Source organism: Lonchura striata, chromosome 6 (assembly GCF_050655825.1).
Source record: "Lonchura striata isolate lonStrDom1 chromosome 6, ASM5065582v1, whole genome shotgun sequence".
Classification (NCBI taxonomy): domain Eukaryota; kingdom Metazoa; phylum Chordata; class Aves; order Passeriformes; family Estrildidae; genus Lonchura; species Lonchura striata.
The window spans coordinates 24438210-24455377 of record NC_140708.1 but is presented as its reverse complement, the minus strand read 5'-3'; the positions used below and the strand labels follow the sequence as shown (position 1 = coordinate 24455377).

The following is a 17168-nucleotide window of genomic DNA, read 5'->3' as shown; positions in this document are numbered from 1 at the left end:
GCAGCATGCTCCTTCTGTAGCGAGTAAAGGCATGGTCTTTTTATTCACTTCCTCATGAAGATCTTAAATCCCAGATACAAAGATAGAGATAAAACATGTCCAAATTATCATGGTGATAAAGCCAGAGCTTCTTAGGGGAGGAAGGGAGAATGTCAACCTGTGCAGCAGCATCTCAAAAATCACTGAAACCTCATTTCCCACAGATGATCATAAAAAGTTTCTTCCAATAAGGAAATATATGGACTGTGGTTGTAATATTTCTTTCTGAGAAGGAAGTTGTGACCTCAAATGTGTGAGCAAAGCCTGAGACCTCCAAACACTTCTTGCATTTAGATGCAAAATCTCAGTCCAATATGAAATCATGGTCTAAATAATTCATCAAAACCTGAAAAGTAACATCATGTTAAATGTCAAAAGGCTGATGCATCTGGGAATAAATGTGGGTCATTTTATTGCACTTATCATAGGGCAATAGAGAGCTCAGAGACTTTGTAGAAATGACAAGCCAGGCAGTTTATCTGTTCCTTAGCCAACTGCTTCGCAGTGCCCACAGCCTGGCTCTGCAGGAACACTGCAGCAGCCCAGAGGGCTGGAGAGAGAGGAGCCAGTGCTGTTTGCTAGGACTGCTAACAAAAGAGCAGTGCTGAGCTGAATCTGTGGAGTGATAATGTCTCTCGCTCTCATCACCTCACAAAGAGTCAGTCTTGATGGAACTCACTGACAACACGGTGTCTCAAAAAATTGCCAATAACTTTGGATGATACCCTATTGTCACAGTAGTTGTGTCAGAGGGTGTCAAACTGATAAAACTGCTGTGTTAAATGTTCAATTATTCTTTTAAGTGAAGGAACTTATTTTCCCTGCTGGTTGTGCATTATGAAAATGCACACAAATAAGTCTGATAATCACCAAACTGACCTTTTTAAAAGGTCAATTTTGTAGCAGCTAAGGAAATACATTGTTGTGGGGAGGAGACGTGTTACACAGTGGAAACGAGTAAGTAGGCTGTTCTCATGATGAAAATGCTGTTACAAAAAAACCAAACAACTCTTCTGTGATATAATCACATAAATATTAGATATAGGTGAAACCCAATTAGCATGTCTTGTTCTATACTGTTCACTACTATGCCCCTGCCTCCAGTGTCATATAGTCAAATTTCAGATTTCTGGAATGGAAAAATCAGCTTAAAGTAATTAACAGAGTGCAGTAAATCAGAGTCAGTTTCAATGGCCTTGTAATCACTTCAAGTTACAGTGTTTGATTTTGCAATTTGGTCCTGAGTCACATTTCTGTCTACTGGAAGCATTTGTCCAGGTTTCATTAACACTAGAAGGAGATTGCAGCTTTTATCTGATTAGATTATTTTTCCTATGTACTTATGCCTCCCATGTAGGTATTATTTTTTCACTTTTCCAGCGCTGTCCTAAAACCCAAATCAAAATAATAGAGGATAGATGCAGTTCACACTTTTCACAGTGGAATAAAACACTGATGCATCCTTTTACAGTATTCAAACTTCTGAAACCTGTTTCTCACAAAGTTCAAACAATGTTATAGTGTAACTGTTATATGTGCAACAGGTTTCAAATTTCAAATGCATCTACTTCTATAAATTCCTAGGTTTAGTACTTGTGTAATAGCTGCCTCTCTCTCCTGGGAACGTGATTCTATGATCCCTCTTGAGATCAGTACTAATTTCCACATTGGCATCTGCATGCAGAAGTACCTGATTAACACCAAGCAGTCAAACTTAATGAGGTATTTAAAGATAAATTTATAACTTCTTTTTTTCCACCAATCTCCTTTTCCCTTAGAACACAAACCTAGGTATCACAAGCCTATAAGCAAGGAAAAACTAATTTGTACAGCAAGTGTGATTCTCTTTTCTTCTGAAAATAAAACCATATTCTATTTCCAGCTGCTTTTAAGGCTCCTGTCAGACACTCAATAACTCACCCATGTCCCGAGCCGGGCCGCCCGGAGCCGCGGCGCCCGCAGCCCGAGCCCCCGGCCCCGGCGGGCCCCGGGCGCGGGGTGCCGGCGCCACCTCCCGGGCCGCGCTCCTGCTGCGGCCCCGCGGGTCCAGCGCGCCCAGCTGCTCCTCTCACAGCGCGGAGCGGCTCTCAACCATCGTCTAATACTTGGATCGTCTGTGGAAAGCTGTCCTACTACCGAACGATCATGCCAAAATTTTGCTCCCTTTTTCACTTTGTTCAGTTAAAGTCACCCCTCTTCATCAGCTCTCTGATCAAATGATACCCTCTTTGATCCCTCTGTACCACCAAAGATAAAGGCTTGTCCTCTATGAAGTAGTGTCCTCACATTTTCCTTCCAGAAGCCTTGACTTTGTCTGTAACTGGAGTGCCATAAGTATGAAAAAAAAAAGTTCGCCAAAAAGGAGCTGAACTTGAGGCAAGCAATTTTTTCCATATTTTAGAATTTAAGGCTATACAAGTATCAATGTGCACTCCTTTCCACTCAAAGTCAAGGTAGATAGGCTGCCTTAAAAAAGGCAATTTACACCATTCCACACAGGCATAGCTCTTACTGCATGAGTAAGTTATGAACACTTCCAAAGACACTCTTTGTAGTAAACGAAAAAAGTTTCACACACAAGGTTTTTTGATCTTGACAATTTTAATGGAGTCAGAAGAATTCTATACAACTATATACAGATTTTGAAGCATGAGTAAATATCTACTGCTTCCTACATACAACAAGCTGGAATAATACAATGAGAATATGTCCTAGCTAAGAAATATAAACAAATTTTCGCAAAGTTATTTTGGTATTCTTGATCGCAGCCGTCGCTTGATGATTAGATGGTCACTTTCCTTCTTTTGGTCTAGAAGGATCTGAAAGAGATTGATTAAAATATGGTTATTCAGCATTTCTTCATAGACAAATAGACACTCACCTTTTAGACTTGTGTGCCCAACAGAACCATTTTTTCCAGAATCTGTTTCCAGAGTTTTGCCTGAGTCACTCTGCTGAAATTTACCCATTCACTGAGAGGGTGGTCAGTCAGAACAGGCTGGCCAGGGAAGTGGTGTAAACACCATTTCTGGAAGTGTTCAAAAAAATATGTGGATGTGGCCCTTGGGAATATGGTTTTGTGGAGTTAACCCAGTGGTGCTGGGTTAACAGTTGGGCTCAGTGGTCTAGGAGATCTTTTCCAGACTTAACAATTGTATGATTCTATTACCTTTTTTTATCAGGGGTCTCCAGGACAGAGAGACAATCTAAGTGCATCATGATAAGTAACAGATTCCATAAACATAAAAAAATCCCATTTTTGCTGGAACAAATACCAAAGTCCAAAGAAAAATATTATCTGAATGCAGATCTCTCATCTAGAATCTTAACATTCATTTTCTGATACAGGAAGTGTCCAGAAAACATTTTAAGCTTAAATTTCCCTAGCTTTCTCTGACTTCCCTGGGATTCAGTCTTTTTCAGCACCATTTCTTTCACTTCCAAGCTTCTTAGCTCATTTGGCTTAGCACTTCTGCCATTTTCTTCTTCCTCTTACGGACAGCATTGTGGGTTCTGCTGAATCCATTGATACAATTTACAGAAAATTCAATAGGCTACTTTAGTATTGGGCAAATGCTTACCACAGCATAGGGGAGAAAGGATGGAAAGAAGGAAGAGATGTATTCCAGCAGAGCAGAAGAATGCTCAGCACTACAGTTACTGTCTAAACCATAAAGTCACATTCCTGAAATAATACATCAAACTCTGGCCTTCAAAACTCTTAGACCAGTTTAGACAGAGCCACAAAATTAAAACACATCCAGAATGCTATTTAGATTGTGCTTTGAAAAGCATGAATGCATCCACATGCTATTATGCCCAAATATCACCTGAGTATAAATGGAATTAAAAAATATCTTTGGTGCTCTCACCTGTGAAGTTAATTGTACATACAGACTTTTATTGTGTTTCAGTCATGTCATTCCAAATCTATGGATGCCTTCCTGGTCTCTATTTCTGTTCTCCCTCTATGCTACTTATTTTATATATATATATATATACACACACACATATATTATACATATTTTTTATTAAATGCTTGTCTGAACTGCAACTACTGAAAAAACAAATTAAGACTTCACTGCTGTAGCAGTGAAGAAAAAGTAATCCTGCACACACTAAAGGTATCTGTGAATCCAGATGTCAAGGTATCTTTATGATTGCTGTATCACCTATACAATCAGTCAGCAAAGAAAGACAGCTGAGAAAACAAACAAACAAACAAAAAAAACAGCATAAAGTAAAGACCAGTAGGAATGGTTAGGTAGAAAAAAAAATATAAGTTGGTATTTTCAAACCTCTTCTGCAACTTGATTAGACTTTCAGATTTGTCTTTTTTCCCTAATAGTTAATTTTAAGATTACAGAAAAACATTACAGTGGGCAAAACAGGAGTCTTAATCACTTACTGAAGAACCAGGGATATCCAGAGGGCAAGAAATGTCAGTTGAATACAGCTTTCTCTTAGCTCGTTTTGGCTTGCACTCGATTTCTTTCACATTTTCTTGTTCTGCAGACTTGGGAGAGCTTATTGTCTCAATAAGTTTCTTTGCTAGAATACAAATTTTATCATAAATACATGCCATGGTTCAGTGAGCCTCAAAATTAATGAATAAAGTAGGCTTTATTTAAACAGTTTAAAAATTAAGCCGTTGTAGACCAACATTCAAATATAAAAATTCAGAACTGGTATTTGACTACCAGTTTTCTGTAGCTGGAAGTAATTTTCTGTAGCTTCAGGTGCAAAAGTTTAAAGGACATGTTTAAATAGTACATTAAAAATCAATTAGGATTCAGATCTCACTGAGATTTCACTTAAAGACTAGTAAGTTGAACAACTGGCTTAACTGTTGCACTGACAGAAGCACAGTGTACAGTCAATTTTTTTATACCTTTTTATAGTTAATCAAACAAGTACTAGCTCTATAAAGAGAGGAGTATATGTACTAGAAAATATAAGAAAAATAAGAAATATGCAATACAGCTATACAAAGAGGGAAACCATACATGACATGGTAATAAAGGTTACAAACTCATTTGCTCAAATTGAGTATTCAAATTAAGGATGAAATTTTCAGTAGTCTGAGTTTGGCTTCCCTTGATAATAATAAATACTGTGGCTCCTGGAACCAATATGACAAACAGAAATTTTTAAAAATTCCACACAGTTATTATCTAGACTATTATGACAGATAATTTAAGATGTACTCTGTAGCAAGACAAGCTTTCATGTTGGTACAGGAGTTTATTTTAACTGTCCACATTAAAAAAATGACCAACTTTGTATTAAACAAATAATAGTGTATTTTAGAATTAAACACTGGTGATTCCTTGTGTCCCCTGCTATTTTTTTTTTTAAAGCACAGTAATCCATAGATCATTCTTATTGTAGGAAAGAATAAAAACATATCTTTCAATCCAAGCAATTAATCTTCCCAAGGCTATACCTAAACTTAACAAAATCCATTCATTGCTCTATATTTAGTTTAATGAAGTCTTCCAAATATTTTCATGAGTCACTGGCTTTCAGATTTCATAAAATTAACATACATCAAAAAACATTAACTAGGTTTCCACAGGAACAAGGGATTGCTTATAGAACAAGGTAAGATTTGGAGTTTGGATTAAATCCTTGATTTTTTCACAGCAGCAGAGCAAGTTTCTCAAACTGCCTTTACATGTAAATAAGTACAGTGTAACTCCGACATTTTGGGCCTAAAAGCTATCATTGATTTGATGATAAATATGCATGTATTTCACACTGCATCCTTCATTCCACCTGGTTTATATTTCACACTTAAGTTTTAGAATTATGTGGTCCTCACAACCAAGATAGTCTTTTCTTTTCTGCCACTCTACAGCAGCCAGAGAATAGGAAATAAGCCTTATTTATACTGTACACACCTTTAGAGTGAATAATAGTAGGCGAGCTTTGAAAAAAATCACCAATTTTCTGTAGTGTCCCATCTTTCTTCTTAGTTGACTTTTTATTTAGACTAGATTCTTGTCTTCTTAAGGAGTATTCTTTTCTAAGAGATTGTGCAGTGGCCATCTGTACAGAAATACAAGGTCATTGTTTAAGCTGAAAAATGACTTAATCCTCAAGTTCCATTTCATTCTATTTTACTTCAATGTTATTTTCAAGCTGACACATTGAGCTTTGCTACAGTCACCTTTGTTCAATTTAATAATGATAGCACTACAGCAAGTAATGTAGACAACCTCATTTTATACATAGAAGAAAGAAAATAACCAAAGTTTCACAGAATACACTTAAGAGCATGAGTTATACAGGAAACAGGAGTTTTCTTTTTTTAATGGCAGATTGAAAGTTGTAGAGTATTTTACTAGATAAGCTAATTATAATTATATTGTATTAATTATAAATAAAAGAGTCTGATGGGGCAAATAAATGTCTCACCCTCTGAACCTGCCCAGGTTACTACTATGGCCTAAAATAATCTTTTTATAGTTGCAATATATGTGGAAAAACTTTAGTTTTACTTCAAAGGCATTACCTATAACATCACACTTTAATAACATGCTCAAGCTAGTCTTTTTTAACTACTCAATATGCAACTCCTTCCCCTTTGAATCACGGCACACTGCAGCTGGGAAACTATACATTCTTGGCAAATATAGACCCTTTGGCTTGTAGAGTTTAGTAGAAAGACACCATAAATGTTAAATAATCCTGTTGAAATACATAGGTAAGGATAAGATCCTTCTGCATAAGAATATTTGCTCTTTTCACAAGTCTACCTTTACAGAAAAGGCTAAACTAACTTCAAAAATGGAACAAAACCAAACCATTTTCTTGTTGCTTGTAGAAGGTGAGTCAGCCATAGCAGGTTTTGCATTTCTCTTGTTCTCACTCTTCACAAAATCCTAAAGAAAATTAGAAGAAATTATAATTTATACCAATGACTGCCTAAACCAAAAGAAACTATTTTATAGAGCTGATCTGTTATCACACAGATCAGAGCTGGAGACAGCAAGAAATGGCACTATCTGGAAGAGAGAAATGTAAAAGGTAAAGAGAAAGTGCAAATCAGGCACAAGGAGACAGAGTCTGGATCAGCAGAAGTCTGTGATTTCTGGCCTTATTCAACAAAGGCTAGAGATCCACCACTTGGGAGACATGGGGCTTAAATGGTACTCTACATCTATCCCTGGGATCTCAGCAGAAAATAAGAAGTTAGAGTTTTAATAAATGATCAATGTAATAAACTGAAAAGCTGCACAACAGATTTTGTCAGCTGGCTGAGTTCACACCTCATTCATCTCTACACTCTTCCTTTTCCTTCTTGACTTGAACGTTTTAACAGTAACTGGTGAGGTGCTGCCCTGGTGCTTCACCTCCATCTTATGGGGCTGCAGAGGTGTGAACTGGATTTCCATCTCTGGTTTTGGGAACCGACTTGTTTTTTCATCCTCTGTGGACACTTCAGTAGAATCAAGGACAACTTCAGAATGGTCCTGTAGGTATGTGGAAAATGTAAGAAAACAATATTTAAACTATGAATTAAATACTATATAATGCATATCACCCCCCCCATCTCCCAGTGAATTGCAAAGGAATTCCAGCTGTTAGCTTTCAGATTATTTACAACAGAAGTGAAGAAATCAACTACAGTAGTTTAAGCCTTATTATCTAAAACCTTTTTTGTTAAATTTTGAACTTTTTTTGTATCCATGATCACAGAATTTTCCTCAGCCTGATACTTTATTTCCAGGTATTCTTTCCTCAAGGGCAGAGGCCCTTAGTGATTGTTTCCATCTTAACTCTGCTGCTCCTTAGGAACTAGGCAGTAACAGGAGCTTTTGCAAGAAAAGTATAATATTTCTGTAGCTTATCTTTAGGGACCTTTCTTCCCCTTCTAGAGAATTCCAGCTGTTCCTCCTTACATTGGTTCACCATGAATGGTGAACCTGCTTCCTCTTAAAAAGGAAAGTGGTAAAAGCTCATGGAAACCTAAAAGGTAGTTCTCCAACAGGCTCTGCTGGGATTCTGAAAGGGAATCCCACCCAGAATCCCAGCAGCACTGCATTCCCAGGAATGGAGCAAACTAATAAAGTTGCCCAGGAATAGTCAGTCTCATACAGGCTTCCTACAGTGGAAGGAAGCAAACCCTAGTATGCCCTGCTATTGGTCACACTTTTAAAAGGGTTTATATTATTTTCCCAGATGATTTATGTAATAATCAGCCACTTCACATGCATCAAGAGCACACAGCTGAAGTCAGATATAATTAGTCACATATTACACAGCTTTTATTTTTACTTTTATGTACACTTCAAATACTGGTTTGGTTTTAAGTAGGATGCAAGAAACTGTTTTGTTCTTATAAACTCCCATATGGGCTGGTTAATCATATCACTACACAATAGGTGACATCATAAAAGTTGGTTTCAGTTTAAATCCCCTTAACACTGACATAATCAAACTGAGATGACACTACCAATAACATGTCTCCAAAATCTCTAGAACCTGGAGTAGTTAACTAGTTTTTGTCTCGGGTGGAAAGGTTCATTAATGTATAGAGAGGCAATATTCATTTAACTAAAATACTTATTTTCTGGGAGTGAGTGTGAGAGAATGAATAAGAACTCAGAACTGAAGACATAGGTAAAGTATGAAGAAGTTTTGGGAGATTTCCAGAACTATATACAGAAATGTATACTGAAAAAAACCCAAACAAGAAGTATTAACACATCCTTAATACATAAAGATTACCTCTTTGTTTACAGACTGATCAATTTTATCTTGTCCTTCTTCAGGTAAAGGTACTTCTGCCAAAGACTGAGGATTTTCATGGTTAATCTGCTGTTTCATTTCCTTTATCAAGTCATCTTTCTCTGCTAGCTGTTTTTTCAGATCTTCTATGTCAGTTTCTTTATCCTAATAAACATAACAAAAATTGCCACAAATTTCAGGACTGTCAAAAGAAAGTAATGTATCACGAGCACAATTATGATTACTTTGTCATGTCAGTTTTACAACTGCAGGCTAAACCAGTCAGGTATCCAATACAAAGCCAGTAATTTAATGCCTTTATGTAAAATGAAGAAAAGTCTTGTAAGGGTCTTAGGAAACACAATGCAAAACTTTTTATTTTACTACACTTTTTTAGAATTTTAAGTTCACCTCCCATTTGCTCATTAAGTTCTTGGTGCTGTGAAAGACAACAAATGGGAGAGTTTTTTCAGATACCCAGTCCGAATTCACAGGAGTGTTTACTTGAACTACTAAATATTTTCAAACTCCAATTACCATTACAAATTCAGTTGCAAACAAATGTAAAGCTTTTCTTTTTAAATTAACTGCAAATAGTTTCAATATGATAGTGTTTAAAAGCAAAAAAAATAGAGCCAGAATGCAAAGAGCAACTACAGTATTTTTCAGAATTAATGAGTAACAAAAACCCTTCAAAAATTCACACAGAAGAAAAAACTGACCTTTACTGAAGCTGTTAGTGCAGCCTGTTTCAGCCTTTCTATTTCTTCATCTTTTTGTATGGTGCTAGAAGCCAAAGTCTTGAGCTGCATTTCCAAAGCTTCTACTAGTTCATCTCTTTCTTCACGCCACTTTTGAAGATTGTTGTCCTTCTCTATGAGCTGTGCAGCAAGTCTTTCCTAAACATTAAAATTTGGGTTAGAACAGAACACCACTTCTGCATGGTATTTGAACACTTCTGCTAGTCTTGTTTTGCAGAATTAGTACTATTTTATAGCCTTAGTAAACTTAAGAGCCTGTGCAGATCTTATAAAGCTCTTATAGAACTAGTTTCAGTACAAATATACTAAAGTAAGCCATGTTTCAACTAGGAAATCTGTATTCATACTCTTTGTGAAGAGAATTTTCTTTTCGAGAACCACAGCTTCTGTTTGCTCACTTGAAGGTTTTATTAATTACAATTCTCAGTCAAGAAAAGTCACAGATAAAGTAAAATTACCTGCAAGCTCCTAATATCCTCCTATACTGAATGCAGGTCCACAAAGGCATTGCTAGCTACTTCCAGATGCAAAAGTAGTTTTAGATTGCAGAAGTTCATATAATAATTTCATCTGATTAAAAAATTACAACCTTGATGCAGTCCAGTGAACAAGTAAGGTGCCTTAGCTAATAACTATCAGTCTTCCCCAGTGCTAGCACATACTACTACAGCATACTAAGTATTTTCCAAAGTAAGCTTTCTTAGCTTTAAGGAGCAATTCATTTAAGTGTATGTTATTTTATTGGTGTTTTACACACAACATGAACTTTGAAGACTTCATAATGTGATGGAATAGGAAGGAACATGCATGTTAACTTCTATTACGTGTTACGATTTCTCATGCTATGAGCCTCCCATTCTTCCTTTTTCGTATTGAGAATATCTCATCTAGGCATTGTCATGTGAGAAAGTAAGGGAACTGATAATGGCCAGCTACTTGCAAGTGCCCCCACTGTTCAACACTTGCTATGTGATTTACTCTGTACAAAAGACACTGCAGTACACAGCTGAGACAAAGACACTTACAATTTCTGCTTGTTGCTTCACATGATGTTCTCTATCCTCCACAAACTTTCTCATTTCCCTGTTGCGATGGTTCTCAGCTTCTTTTACTTGATTTATGAGTCCCATTTTTTCCTCAAGCCACTTTTTTCTATCAGTTTGATACTTTGCCTCATTCTCCTAATTTGACAAAACCAGAAATGAAACCATAAGTAGAGGAAAAACAAGAAAAGGACTTAAAATTCAGAATACTATTGAATGGATTTACTTCAAAAACATAACAAAAACAGTAGCACAGTTTTACTCTAGCATACTCCCAGGTATATATACTAATTATATTTATATTATATACTCATTACTTGTTCTTTTGTATTACAAAAAATTATAAATTTTCAGCATTTCTTTTTCAAACTGGTACATCTTCATGGAATAGAATTTTTTTTTTCTCAAAGCATTCTGGGTCAATCACAGACACATATGTCAAAAGTAATTGTAAACAGACACTTCTACCTTACCAGCTTTTCTGCTGCCTTAAAGGACACATTAGAAAACTAATCTCTGCCTCAAGACTGAAAGGGAAGCAATGCAGTACAGTTTGAATGGTAGGCAGAGACAGCATGTACCTAAGAATGTCACTTCAATCCACAGCAACTTTGTCTCCTTTTCTATCACAATCAAACCTCTTGTCAGACATTTTACCACACAAGACAGGAAGCGCCTGTAAAGTTGCTTAGAAAATAAAATCTGCTTTCTAATCCAAGGAGAGCAAGAGGAAAGTCATCAGCCTTACAGAAAGGGCTTATAGGCCATGCAGCAAGCACGAGATCTGATTTAGCAACTGAGAGGAGAGATCCCTGTAACTGGTATCAGGAGTTGGATTAAGACAGCTGTAAGAGGAAAGCAGCTACAGAAGCCCTATGCATAGCAGCAGCATAATGTAGAGCAGGGTGCACTCTGTTATGGGGCATCAATGATGCTGTATGGAAAAGATGCTTCAAAGGAGGTTTCCTTTACCAGTGTAAAAACATGCTATATCATGCCCTAGCCTCTGGAAGACAGTGACAAAAACTTGGACTCCTTAAATGGGCATTATGGTCTTAGATTTAAGTATGAATTATATAATGATGTTTTACCTCCAGTTCTTTTTGCAGCCTTATTAATTCCTCATTTACATTTATGGTTTTCTCCTCATTTTTACTCATCTTCTCCTGCCAGTCACTATTGCACTGGTTATTCAGCTCTCTATATTTCTGCTTCCATGCTTCCAGTTCTAAGTAGAACACAAAATGAGTTTACATAATGTATAATTTTAAACTTGTATTTGAACACATTCCTGTACTTTTACTGAAGCTGTTTGGATTTATCAGCTATGATCACAGACAGAGGCCTTTTAGGAAATTGCTATTTGTTACATAAGAGTAACAGCTAAATAGCAATTGATAAGTAAAACCAGAAATGTGAAGTAGCTATCACAATGTACATTCAAACCAATTTTTCTTCCCTGTTCCCTCTCCATGGAGATTACCCAAAACCAATCTGCTGGTCTCTTCTAATTTGGCTTCAAGCACTTGATCTTGTTCAGTCTGAGTCCGTTCTTGTTCTTCTAATGTCATCCGCATATCTTCAATTATTTTTTCCTTCGCACACAGATCTGAAAATTTGAAAATTAATTTACAGATGAGCCTCCTCCTAGTTCCCACCATTCTTCCAAACTGCCTTAGTTACAAGTAATTCTCCACTTCCTGAGATCAAAAGCTCTATTACAAGGAAATAGAACATCTATACTGAACTTTCCACATCCCAAATTCTTAAGTGTTTCTATTCTCACCAGTTTAACTTAGATGTGTGTTTTGGTATACCAGACTATGGCTTGTATGGCTATAAGAAACTAACTACTGTTCAACCCCTAAATGATTATCAAATCTGCAAAAACTCTGTGCTACCATACACAATAGTGTGCTAGTTCATGCTTTTGCTAAAATGGACAACTAAAATAAAACCAAGTAAATCCCAGTATTGACTAAATGAACACTAATACTTTCTCTGCTTATGTTACTTAATCTGAGACTGTTTATTTACTTAAAAATATATCTAGAAACAATTCAATAAAAATTACTTTCTGACTGTGAGATTTTAATGTCCAGGTTAGAGTGTCTCAGTACTCCAAAATATATATAAAGACTTTTCAAATTCGTTAATGACATGATCACTCATTATGTTGTCATTGCACACACACGGAAGAATTGGAACAATTATAGTTCTTTCTGACCTTTATGTGTTTTCTCATACTGTTTGGAGATTTCTTCCAGCTTTTCTTTATCCAACTGCTCCTAAATATCACATTGAAAGCAAATTATAGAAATTAGAACATGCTGAAAGAAACAAATAGCATATGCTAGAAATTAACAGCTGTTCATTTTGAATTTATTAAACAATTAATAAGGTACTTAAGATAAATAGTCCCAACAAATATGAGTCCTTCATAAAGTAGCATTCCAGCTGTTTAAAATATAAAGAGACATTACTACTAACATACCTAAGTGTCACTAATCTGAATTCTGCAGGTATTAAATATTTATTTACTATTTTATTTAAAATTGTCAGTGTGTTTTAAATAAGTCCTGCATGGGAATTTCTTTAAATATTTTTCATTCATCTGTTAAAACTTATTTCAGTTGGCTACTCCTGTTTTTATCCCAACTTTTGTAAACTCTCTCCAGTTGCTTCAAAAACTCATCTCATTAGTAGATTAGTAAAAAAAAATTAAGAGCAAGTAAATTTTATTTAAAAAATACCTTTTTAAGTTGCAAGATTGTGCGCTGTTTGAACTCTAATTCTTCACTAAACTGCTTTTTAATTTTCTCAAGTTCATTAACTTGTTTCCTCAGGGATTTCTCCTGAGTTTGCATTGTACACACCTGCAACAAGAAAGCAAGCAAAATTTACATTTAGTTATATGCCTTTTGTAATCTCTGAGTTATATAGATAATCAACTACTCAAATTAGAGTTAAATTTTTGCAAGCATCTTCATTAAATGTCAGCGGCTAGTAGTGCACAAGGGAAGATACTCTAAATGTATCACTCAAAATAGCTCTATTATGAATATCTTTTAACATCCATAGATTGAGGTTTGTGAAAATAGGTTTTAATAACAGAAGCCCAAACTTGCAGAAGAAACATTTTGCCTATAGTTACTAACCTCTTTTTGTACTTGCTGAATTTGTTTCTTGGCATCAGAAAATTTCTCTTTCAAATCTGCGTATTCTTCCTCTTTCTTCTGCAAATCTTTTTTCAAACTTTGTACAAGGGAAGAGCTTTCAGAAAGATCTTTACGTAACCTTGGATTAGAAATTAAGAGACATAAATAACATTAGTCTTACATGTTAGCTCAGACGCTTTGCTGGTTTTATTAGGAAATAGAATCTCAGCTTTATCATATCAATGTAATTTTACATTTATAATTTAAAATTTTGCATTTAGATTTCAATGTCTTACTATATGAGCCTGTCTTACTATATGAGCCTGAAGTAAAAAACTGCTCATACTCACTTCTAAACACTCAATTTTTAAAAAATATTATCTAAGCACAGTAGAGCAATCATCATTAGGCAACCTTACAAATTAGAAAAGCGCAAGGTTAAAAGCAAGTAAGTTTAAAGTTGATAACTACATCCCAGTTCTTGTAAGTATTAATATGAATAAAAAGAAAAAACCCCAATAACACTGCAATAAATCCTGCCTTCCCAAGTTCTGCAAAGTAAAGAATAAGTTTGATGGGTTTGTTTTTAAGTGATTACATTTATTTCAAGGAGTTTCCAGTAGAACATCTTGGACTTTTAAACTAACTAAAGGAAGGTTTTTCAGGTCCTATAAATGACAATACAAGGCCTCACAGAAAGAAATCCTTTCAAAGCTTCACCAGCACAGGCTGGGGATCATCAGACCTTCATGGTAAACTGTACTTTAGAGTATGTGCAGTACCCACAGATAAAGCACTAAACAAACCCATTGTTAGGTGAAGGGCTACAAAGCATCTTAAAGCTATCTTTTATATAATTGCAATTTCCTTCCCATATAGCAAATATAATCTTTCAGATGCACATAATCTCCTATTTCTCAGAGATTTAAAAAGTAGAAGATGCTGAGGAAAGTTCTCCCCTCTACACCCATTTTTCCTTCAAGTCTTATAGTAGACTGTTCACCTAAAATAGCTGTTACCAAAACCATCTGTTTACTCCCTAAGCTTTCTTTTCCTCCCCCCTTTCAACATTCAGTCCTTTCCAAAGAAAATATGTCCTACTTTTATACTAGTTACAGGATATAATATTGCATAATGCAATTTCTCTCAGAAAGGGTCTGCGACAAAATTATTAGAAATCCCCAAATAAATAATTTTATTGTATGCTCCTATTTCCCTGCATAATAGTTCATTATTTAGATGCGCATTTCTGAAAGAATATACAAACAAGTGAGGAAAATATAGACAGCAGACTATGCAAATGTAAAATTCAAGCAGTGTATAGAAATTTCTCAAAGAAGCAGTTTGGTTTGTCAACTTTATAAACATGCAAATGTGGTATGTCAAACTGATGCACATATAAGGGAGTTTAAACTCAGTTTTATTCTTAAAGGGTTAGGAGTAATTTTATTATTTACTTACAGTTCTATAGACTGTATTTGCTCATACTCATTTTTCTCCTTTTCCTGAAGAACATGTTTCATGGTCTCCAGACTGTTCATCAACTGCACAACTTCATCCTTCAAATTTGCTTCTCGATCACTGAGTTCTTTCAGTTTATTGTCTACACTGGTACATTTCTCTTGCAGAGCTACTGTATTACCTTCTAGATTTAAAATAGTAGATTCTTTTTCTTTTAGTTCTACTTCTAACTCTTTCATCCTGTCATCTTTAGTCCTAGAAACCTCCAACAGGCATTTAAGATCTCTTATTTCTCCCTCGTAACTGGCAACTTTCTCCTGGAACTGTGCAATTACTCTCTGATTTTCTTCAGCCTGTTTTTCAAAATCCTGGGTTTTCTTCTGGATTTGCTCTTGTAACTGATTGAGAAGATCTTTTTCCTTTACAGACTGATGCTCTTGATTTGTAATCTCATTTAATTCTATTTTTAGTTGATTGTTGTAATTTTCATTATCATGAAGTCTCTTCTCTAACTCTTCAACTTGTTGATGCAGTTGTTGAATCTGATGACTTTTTTGTGAGGAAGCCCTAATCATAATTTTGCATTCTTCCCAAATGCTTTCAATACTGCGGTGAAAGGAGCTCTCCTGCCTCAGATCTCCTGTAGAAGCAGTTTTGAACTGCATGGATAGAGGACTCATTTGAGCTGTCTCTGGTTCATCTTTTTGAGGATCTAAGGAATCCTTTACATTAACTAAATCAATATCCACAGCATAAGATTCTGAGTGACATTTATACAAGTCATCTACCTGGGACTGCATTGTTTTAATTTGTGACACTTTGTCAATTATATTTTGTTTAGCACTTGTCACTTCGTTATTTAGCTGAGCAATCTTTTCTTCTTGTTCCTTATTTATAGCTTTCTGTTTGTCCAATTCAGAAACAGTCTCCTGATATTCAGCTTGACATTGTTGAAGCTCTCCACTTAAGCTAGAAGCCTTTTCTTCAGACGCAGAAAGTTTCAGATGCAATTTTGCTATCTGCTGATTTAATTCATCTTTTTCATTTTTTTCTCTTAGGCATTGTTCTTCAAGTGCAGCTATCTGACCTTCCAAGGTTTTAGTTCTTTCCTTTAGTGCTAGTATTTCTGTGTAGGTCTCAGAATTAGTAGTTCTCTTTTGATCAAGACAGTAGTTTTCCCAACTCTCCCTCTTATCGCCTAAAAACAAAACCAAAACAACATCAAGAACAAATAAATCCACTAAAGCTCAGGTTAATTACAATCAGCAAGTCACTAGCAACACCAAACTCTAATTGCTGTGTGGAAAATTAGCGCCACCTGAAAGCCACACTTCCATAGCATTTTAGAGTCTTGAAGCTGTTAGAGCCCTCTGAGACATTTTATAGGCACTAAAATGCCTCTTGGGCTTCTAGGCATAATTTGCAGAAAGAGGGGTTCAGAAGACTTAAAGTTTGCTACGGTTCTATTTCAACCATCTATTCTGCCCCACTAGCAGAAAAATCTAGCTAATTTCACTAGTATTTCCAACACCTATAAGCTAGGTAACATTCACAATGATAACCAGCCAGCAATTATCCATCCTTCATGCAGGGGAGCAATGGTGTCATAACTTTGTGTCATACCATACATACCTTTCTTATAAGTTTTATGCATGCTCTGTATAATCTTACTTTTAAAACAAAGATAAAAGTCCAGCACAAGATTTGGGTTTTTTTGCTTTGTGTCTAGAACCTTCCTCTCTTCTGTATTCAATACTTTTCTAAACTAGATAAAAGGATAACTATTAATGTCCACACCTAATATGTTGCATGTAAAGTTCTCCAAGAAAGATTTACAACATGTCAACCCAAAATTTCCATGTTTTATTAAGATTGTTTTCCCAAAGTAATGAGCCATTTTAACTAAAATCACATGTATTTCATCACATTCAAAACTGATTCCAGCTGTATTTCACACAAGTGTTTTAGAA

The 17168-nt window shown here is 35.6% G+C and overlaps 1 protein-coding gene across 5 annotated transcripts in view; it reads right to left on the bottom strand.

The window, feature by feature from the left end:
• Positions 1 to 2621: 2621 nt before the first annotated feature.
• The window catches only part of KIF20B (kinesin family member 20B), a 33827-nt gene continuing 19280 nt past the window's right edge, over positions 2622 to 17168 (bottom strand). For 4 of the 5 annotated variants that reach the window (XM_085582523.1, XM_031505256.3, XM_085582524.1 and 1 more), the window contains exons 20-33: positions 15199 to 16396; positions 13738 to 13876; positions 13333 to 13455; positions 12807 to 12867; positions 12063 to 12188; positions 11671 to 11807; positions 10562 to 10717; positions 9498 to 9674; positions 8776 to 8940; positions 7314 to 7517; positions 6849 to 6926; positions 5943 to 6090; positions 4448 to 4590; positions 2622 to 2858 (exon numbers count right to left, since the gene is read on the bottom strand). In XM_085582523.1, coding sequence (XP_085438649.1) covers positions 2784 to 2858; positions 4448 to 4590; positions 5943 to 6090; positions 6849 to 6926; positions 7314 to 7517; positions 8776 to 8940; positions 9498 to 9674; positions 10562 to 10717; positions 11671 to 11807; positions 12063 to 12188; positions 12807 to 12867; positions 13333 to 13455; positions 13738 to 13876; positions 15199 to 16396 — 2930 coding nt within the window. In that variant the 3' untranslated portion in view covers positions 2622 to 2783. The remainder of the gene's footprint in view (positions 2859 to 4447; positions 4591 to 5942; positions 6091 to 6848; positions 6927 to 7313; positions 7518 to 8775; positions 8941 to 9497; positions 9675 to 10561; positions 10718 to 11670; positions 11808 to 12062; positions 12189 to 12806; positions 12868 to 13332; positions 13456 to 13737; positions 13877 to 15198; positions 16397 to 17168) is intronic. The other variant, XM_085582525.1, reaches the window with a different exon arrangement.